Source organism: Arachis hypogaea, chromosome 16 (genome assembly GCF_003086295.3).
Source record: "Arachis hypogaea cultivar Tifrunner chromosome 16, arahy.Tifrunner.gnm2.J5K5, whole genome shotgun sequence".
NCBI classification, from domain to species: domain Eukaryota; kingdom Viridiplantae; phylum Streptophyta; class Magnoliopsida; order Fabales; family Fabaceae; genus Arachis; species Arachis hypogaea.
Genome location: NC_092051.1, coordinates 22,149,421 through 22,158,416, shown reverse-complemented (window position 1 = coordinate 22,158,416; position 8,996 = coordinate 22,149,421). Strand labels below are relative to the sequence as shown.

The following is an 8,996-nucleotide window of genomic DNA, read 5'->3' as shown; positions in this document are numbered from 1 at the left end:
CGAAAGAAAAGGAGAAGAAGAAGAGTAAGAGGAAGAAGAACGTGCAGCAAGAAGAAGAAGAAGAAGGAGAAAGAGAAGGCAAGAAACGAAAGAAAAGAAGAAGGAGAAGACGAAGAGGAAGAAGAATGGTTCGAAGCGTGTTTTGAGCGTTAGTTTTAATTGAACTTGTAAGGTTTACAAGCCTTAATCGCTTGTATGCCAAGAATTACTCATAATTTAATAAATGAGATCTATTAATTTTCATCCAATGAAGACCATTATATATATATATATATATATTGATCTTTTCGGATTATTAATGTCCTTTTTAATAATCTTATGACCAAGAACAATTTAGATTAAATTATAAAAGATTTATCTCTCAATATTATGATCACTATCACAATGATAAATCTATAAATTTAATCAAGACCTTATTATATTAACATTTTAATATAATAACAATAACAAATTATTTGACATGTGATTGATTGAATTGTAGTCATACTACTTATTCCCAACATATAATTTATCAAAAAAATAACACCAAAATATATTATGTTACAATTTTTTTTTTAATTTTGACATAAAAAAATTTTAAACATGATAAAAAAATTTTAACTATATCATTTTTATCTAAATAAAGTATTTTTTTATTATTAAACTAGTTGAGTGGTATTGAATTCATATATAAGAGGTTTAACTATTTTTGTGTTATTTACATCAAATCAAATTAATGTAATTTTTGGGTTCCTAAATATATTTTGCTAGTTTAGCGAGTTAAGGTTTGGATTAGTGTTTTTTTTAAAGATTTATTTTATCATTCACTAAAAATTCCTATGTCAGATCAACTAAATAATGGGATTTTGTTACCACTGAATTGATTGTATTGTATTGAACTAATATAAGAGATTTAGTCATTTATGTGTTATTTGTAATAATTTAATGTGTGAATCTGAAATACATTTAAACGTATTTTGTTAGTTGAATGAGTTAAAATTTTAGACTTATGATCTTTTAAAGATTTCTTGTATCACTCACTAAAAAATTATATGTCAATCACCCAAAATTCATGTGTCATTCACAAAAAATTCATGTGTTATTTTACAATTAAATTATATGTTTTTATTATCGTTGAACTAATTATGATATTTAGCTATGATGACGATGATAATGAATGAGGAGAAAAAAGAAGAATAAATCAAACGAAAAAAGAAAAAAAAAAGGAGGTGGCGACGACGACGATAACAGAATAGGAAGAGGATGAAAAAAAAGAAGCACGCGTAAAGTGACTTAATTGAACTTGTTTAAAAAATTACTCAGTTGTGTAGTTTTTTTATAAATTATATTTAGGCACACTAATTTAAAAATGTTTTTATGTTTATTTATTTTGATAAAAGACTTTTTTTTTAAGTAACAATATCTTTCTTAAAAAGTTGAAAATTGTGGTCTTCAGAAAATATGTTTTTTATTTTCATGGTATTTTTACTTAAAAAAAAAATTGTGAAACACGCTAAAATTTTAAAAAATATCTTTTGTATTAAAAATATTTTTTTTTTAATATTATTTTGAGTAGAGTATCGTTTTTATCTCCAACGTTTGAGGTAAGTCCTAAAGTTGTTTCTAACGTTTTAATCGTCTTATTTAAGTCCCTAACGTTTTAAAATTGACTCAATGTTGTCCTGACGTTAGGGATCCGTTAACAGAATTGACGGCGGGACAAAATTGAAACGATTTTGAAACGTTAGGGACTTAAATAGGACGAAAACTTTGAGGACAAAAATGATACATAGAAATAAATTTTAGTTTTATCCTTTAATAATATCAATTTTTTACTGTACATAGTATTCAATTATTTTTAATCACATCTAAGTAAATTACACTTAATCACATTACTTTCATTTTAAATAAATTTATCTTTTTATAATTTTACACTTAAAGTTAAAAGTTAATATAAAAATATAAAAAAATTATTTATAATAAAAGTAATGTGATTAAGTGTAATTTACTTAGATGTAATTAAAAATAATTGTATATTATGTACAGAAAAATTGATATTATCGAAGGATAAAATTAAAATTTATTTCTATGTATCATTATGTCCCCAACGTTTTCGTTCTATTTAAATCCCTAACATTTCAAAATCGTCTCAATTTTGTCCCAGCGGCAATTCTGTTAACGGATCCCTAACGGCAGGATAACATTGAGCCAATTTTAAAACGTTAAGGACAACTTTAGAACTTACCCCAAACGTTGAGGATAAAAACGATATTTTACTCTATTATTTTTGTTTTCCATAATATTTACTAGTCCAACAAATTAAGGAATAATTCGTCGTAAATCGAAACTCAATTTAAAGGTTTGTAGCTAATAGGGTGGCAGGTTGCTACATGCAACAAACGAAATTCAAACCCCAAAACTTATTTAAACAAATAAGTGAACTAACTACTCGATTAACTCAAACATTTTTTTTTCCTAATCATTTAAAGACATCTAAACAGTAAACACATATGAAGAAAACAAATCATGTAACGAAAAATTTCAATAAATTTTTTCAAGGATAATTGTTCTATCATAATTTTCCATTATTTAGTTTAATATTTATTATAATTTAATTTTGATGGATTGATAATTTTTTATAATCTTTGAATTAAATTTATACATTCAAATAATTTTTTTTGAGTGAGGATTGAAAGTTCTAATTATTCTCTTAATATTTAAATAGATAAAAATTTAAATATATATTATTTTTTAAAAATATAAAAAAATTTAAAATTTTCTTTATTTAAAATTAGAAATATAATTAAAAAATAAATTTAAAACTTTTAATTATTTTTAAATTTTTAGAATAATAAATTTAAAAATTAATTATGTTTATTAATACCATAATATTTTTGCTTCCTTCATCCTGCCATAAAAAAGGTAAAAGATATTTTTATATTTTAGTAATATTTTTATTTTTGTTCAAACTAAAAAATATTATTTTAATTTTCTTTCTCATAAATATTACTAAAATTATATAGTGTAACAATAGTCCAAAAATTATTTATTATATTAGTTTATTATTGGTGATATGTATATGAGTAACACAATAAAGAGTTAAATGTAGGGTGGCTGAGCTTTTCGCAGTCCACGAGTTGTTGATACTATCTTCTCACCTAGGGGTGTACGCAGATCGGGTCGGATCGGATATGGTCGGAAATTCGATCCGATCTACATAATTTCTATCAGATGGGATCAGATATGATATTTGCATTTTTTAGTGTCAGATCCGATCTGATCCGCATATTTGCGGAACAGATCGGGTCAAATATCAGGTATATCTGCATAATTAAGCATTCTCTTTTTAATCATATTTCTACGTAAAAAAAATTCAATAAAAATATTTCCTTCACACTTTTAAACCTATTTATTCCTAAAATATTTTTAATCAATTTTTTTAATAACAAAAATAAAATAAAATAATATATGAATAATAACTACTAACTAAAACATACAAACAAGTAAATATAATACCATATATATATTTACTTTTTTTAATTATTATTGTGTGGATCTAAGGATCTGCGGATCGAATACGCGGATGTAGAGCTGATATCCGCGATCCGATCAGACTGCGGATTGGATCGTATCCACAATTTTCGGATTGGATGCGGATATTTACCGCGAATATACGGATATGATCCGATCCATGAACACCCCTATTCTCACCTATAGTAAGATGTTGGTGAGTTGTCCCGCATCCATGACCTACCCGCGAGTGATAAGGTACGATGCGATATATATTGAAACAAAAATATTATTCGTACACCAAAATTATCCACTAAAACCAATTATCAATATATTTGTGTATAAATACATGTGTTGTTTAATTTATTTTTAATATATATTTTATATTCTAACATGTATTTTATACTAATGACTGATTTTAATATATACGTAGCGTAGTCGACACTGATAATAAAAAGATTGGTCTCATTCTTTTTAAGATGTATATTGATACGTATATTTTAATTTTGTCATTCTATTTTGTATCTCTATTTTTATTTTTATTTCTATCTAACTATCTCATTGTTAAAAAAAACTATATATTTTAGTGTCTATATATTTAATTAAATTTTAATTTTGAGATATTAAAAAATTAAATAATTTAGTAAATGCCTTTTGACAATAATTATATGTGTATGTTAGAGATCATTTATTTGTTTATTATTCAAATTATAATAATAATAATAATAATAATAATATAAAATTATGTATTTTATTAATTTAGTAAACGTATTTAAGTATTTGCATTGTTTTAATATTTTACAACATGAAATAAATATTTTAACTTCTAAAAAAATATTATATATATATATATATATATATATATATATGAGTAAACTACCATTTATACCCACAAAAGTTGAAAATGCTGACATATCTACCCATAAAAAAAGAAAATTACCATTTGTACCCATAAAAAATGATTTTTACAAGCAAAATTATTCAAACCCTAAAAAATTACCTAAAATCTCTAAATTACCCTTATCTTCACCACCACACCACCTCTTTCACCCAATCACCTTTCTAACCCTAACCCTAACCCTCTTCACCCAGCCATCACCCCCCTTTTCCTTTCTAATCTCAAATTCCACCACCATCACCACCACTACTATACATCCATCATCATCTTCTTCACATGCAGCAGCAGCAGCAACAACAACAATAGAAAAAGCAGAGAAAAAACGGTTCTTCCTCATTGAACAGCGTCGACGACGATGGTGGCAGTGACACCCACCGACGCTGTCGCGTCGCCCTCTCCTCCTTCTCCGATCTCTTGCGCGCTCTCTTTCTTCCAAACCAGCGACAACGACAGCGACAAACTTAATCAATGGCGGCAACAGATGTGACGGAGCCGGCAGCAGCAGGGTGCGATGGCGGCGACAGCTCCCCCTTCCTTGGTTCTGGCTCGCATCTCCTCTTTGGGCTCCCTCAACAATGGCGACAATGATGCGATAGCAACAGCGAGTCCCACGTTGCCAGTGCGGTCTCGCTCCCCCTCCTCTTCTCTTCTTCTTCCTCGGGTGGGGGTGTGTAAGGAATTTTGCAGGTAAGAGAGAGTGTGGGGGCAAAGAATCTGAAGATGGTTCTGTTGTTGTTGATGATGGTGAAGTCCTTTTTCTGGGTTGAGAATTCGAAGAAGCAGAAGAGAAAGAGAAAAGCAAAACACAGAAAGAAAGCGAGAGAAAGAGAAAGAGGAAGGAGTTGGCAGAGTTGACGAATTATGGTGGCGACGACGAGCTCAGAAAATGAAGGAGAGAGAGGGGATGGGTTAGTGGTGGTGGTGGCAGTGGTGGGGAAAAGATGAGAACATTGAGAGAGAGAGAGGAGAGGGGGGAGGGGAGGAGATGATAATGGTAGTGGTGGAGAGAAGGATAATTTAGGAATTTTATTTAATTTTTTAGGATTTGGATAATTTTGCTTGTAAAAACCATTTTTTATGGGTACAAATGGTAATTTTCTTTTTTTATGAGTAGATATGTCAGCGTTTTGAACTTTTGTGGGTACAAATAGTAGTTTACTATATATATATATATATATATATATATATATATATATATATATATAATGATTAAAAATGAAACATTAAAAATAAATATAATTATTTATTGCATTAATATGGTTATTACTAATTGATTTGCATATATATAATTGTTATTAAAAGATAGTTATATAATTTATTTTAATATTGTGAGAGGGAAAATAATCAAAATATCATGTAAATATTTTTTAAAAGGAAAAAAATAACTTCCTCTAAATTTTTTTTGGATGACATTATTTTGTAGGATTGAAATTCAAATCCTTATCATGGACGTCCGGTTTAAGAATTTGAAGGTGGAAGCATAGCTTCAGACTAAATCTCTAAAGTAGTCTCTTAAATTCATAATTTTTATAATTTTAATTTTTCAAATTCAAAATTATTTATACTAATTTTTGAGATTTAGTTTTAGATATTATTTTGGTCCATGAACTTTTTTTTAGTATTAAATCAACGAACGAAGTATTGAATTGGTTCTTACTTGCCATGTTAGACACATGACTAAATATTATCGTTTTATTTTGACATTTAAATAAGGCAAAAACAAAAAGAGAAAGAAAAATTTATATGATGTACAAATTATTATATCTTCCTTCATTCTCTAAAACGACCTCGTTTTTACCTTATTTAAAAGCAAAAATAAAAAGATATTATTTAGTCATGTGTCTAGCATAACAAATCATAACTAGCTCAATATTTTATATGTTAACTCAATATTAAAAAGAATATAAAAATCAATATAATATCTAGACTTAGATTTCGAAAATCAGTACAATAAATTTTAAATCTAAAGAATTAAAATGATAAAAATCATGAATTTCAGAAATTAATTAAAAAATTTAGTCCAAAAGTTCAAGTAGCAATCAGAGCTTTACCCACCTTCATTGACTTCATTTTAAATATAGTGGAGGTATTTATAAATAATATAAAATTATTGTCAATAAATTATAGCTCAAATGGTATAGTTTTCTCATACTCACCTAAGAGGTTGCATGTTCGAGTCTTCCTATTTTTCGTAAAAAAAAAATAATATAATTTTTTTTTTATTTTGACATTGACTACTGTTCATACTGTTGGGGCCACCGTGGGGAGCTCTCGACAACCGGGGAGAATTCGGGGAGGAATCAAGTGAGAGAACATAAAATGAGAAGACACCACATCCAACTCAAAACCTTAAGGTGTCAAGTTAATGGGTCTCTCATCTTATAAACTCCTCACTCTTCCATGCTTTCTTTGATGTGGGACTAACTTCAACACTCCTCACACTTGCAACACTAACAATCTCCCCCTCAAGTGTGAGCCTCCACATCAAGTACCAACTCCCCCTCTTTCTAGCTCCTCCACCACCACGAGTATTCGTCCATCACACCGCCGCAAAACACCGCGGGACACGCCGCCCGGATCACCTTTGCCGGGAAGACTTTCGATGCTTCACCTTGAATACTCCTTAAACCAGACCGATTAAACCATCGGCTCTGATACCACTTTGTTGGGGCCACCGTGGGGAGCTCTCGACAACCGGGGAGAATTCGGGGAGGAATCAAGTGAGAGAACATAAAATGAGAAGACACCACATCCAACTCAAAACCTTAAGGTGTCAAGTTAATGGGTCTCTCATCTTATAAACTCCTCACTCTTCCATGCTTTCTTTGATGTGGGACTAACTTCAACACTCCTCACACTTGCAACACTAACACATACCATGACCCAACACTAAGACCCAGGTCCAAATAAACCAAAAAGGTCCAATCTAAAGATTGGCTTTCGCTATCCACCGACCTCCTTATAAGGAGGTCGGATCAAATATAGACTCCACTCCAAAGAAGTCGGGATCAAAGGATAGTTGGCAAATAACACTTATTCAAATAAGTAACTGCTCATAAAATCTCTCAACCCACTTCCAAGAGCCATATCTCAACAACCCTAAGATAAAGGGACGGTTATCCACCTTAAAAAGTGGAATTACTCCAACGGTGGTTATTGGTTCACTACTATAAATACACTGACACCCCTCAGGTATCTCTAAGTTCTAATACTCTCCAAACCTGCCAAACCCTTTGGTGACTTAGATATCAGAGTGTTTTTGCAGGTACCACCCCCCATTCCATTATACATACAAGTCGGACGGCAGCTCCAGACGCAAGCCAAGTTGGAGATCACCTCTTTCTGACGTTTGGGCCAACCTCACAAGTCTAGCCCATTAATCTCCGGTTACCCAACGTAATATTGGCGCCGTTGCCAGGGACCCGAGAGATCAACCAGTAATGGCGGACAATTTTAACGAGGATGGAAACACAGCGTCTGATTCTGAGCAAGAGAATCAAGATGCTGGTAACGATGACAGAGCTATAGTCACTCACCAAGGAGTGACTAATCAGCACTGAGAAGGTACCTCAGGGGTGAAAGACCCAAAGAAAAACTCCTTTGAGGGACACGAATCCGGCAAAGGAGGACAACCCTATGCAACTGATTTCATGGGATTGTTCATGGCCACCAGGGACGGTTGGAACAGCTGGAGCAAGAGCTGGAACCGCAACGAGAGGCAGAGAGGAATTTGAAAAGTGAGATCGAGCGATGAAAGGAGCTTGAAGAAAAGCTCCTAAGATTAGAGTCCTCTCTCCGAGGTTGAAACTCTTGCAGTGACCGAGAAGATTCTCTCTTAGGAAGGGAAGACCCGTTCAGCGAGGGTATAATGAGGGCAAAAGTTCCAAAGAACTTTAAAAGCCCTGATATGGACCTCTACGATGGAACTACTAACCCAAAGCATCACTTAAGCAATTTTAAAAGTCGGATGTATCTAGCCGACGCTTCTGATGCCACTCGCTGCAAGGCTTTCTCGACAACCCTGACGAAAGCAGCAATGAAATGGTTCGATGGCCTCCCACCAAGGTCAGTCACTAGCTTCGACGACCTCTCTCGGAAGTTCCTGATGCGATTCTCCATCCAAAAGGACAAAGTAAAGCACGCATCGAACCTCCTGAGAGTAAAACAGGAGGTCGGAGAATCTCTAAAGGACTACATAGAGAGGTTCAACAAGGCGTGTTTAAAAATCCAAGACCTACCCACAGAGGCAGTGATTATGGGCCTAGTAAATGGACTCCGAGAAGGTCTCTTCTCTCAGTCCATCTCGAAAAGGCACCCGACCTCTCTGAGCGATGTACAGGAGAGAGCTGAAAAGTACATCAACATAGAGAAAAATGCCAGACTGCGAGAGCTGAACTAGCGACCTGAGCACTCTCACTCATCAAATGAGAAAGAGAGAGAGCCCAAGAAAAAAGAGGAAGTCGGCCCTGAAAGGCCTAGGAGATATCACTCCTATACTCCTCTACAAGTTTCCTTACTTGATGTCTACAGGGAAAATTGTCATATTGAAAGACTACCTCCCCCTAGGCTCATTAAAAACAAAATGGGGGGAAATCATAGTGACTACTGT

At 32.3% G+C, this 8,996-nt stretch overlaps 1 protein-coding gene across 1 annotated transcript; it reads left to right on the top strand.

The window, feature by feature from the left end:
* The first annotated feature begins 8,294 nt into the window (after nt 1-8,294).
* On the top strand, nt 8,295-8,786 carry LOC140180048 (uncharacterized). Its single transcript, XM_072220432.1, has one exon. It carries the CDS (start codon nt 8,295-8,297, stop codon nt 8,784-8,786), a length of 492 nt encoding a protein of 163 aa, XP_072076533.1.
* Nucleotides 8,787-8,996: the final 210 nt, after the last annotated feature.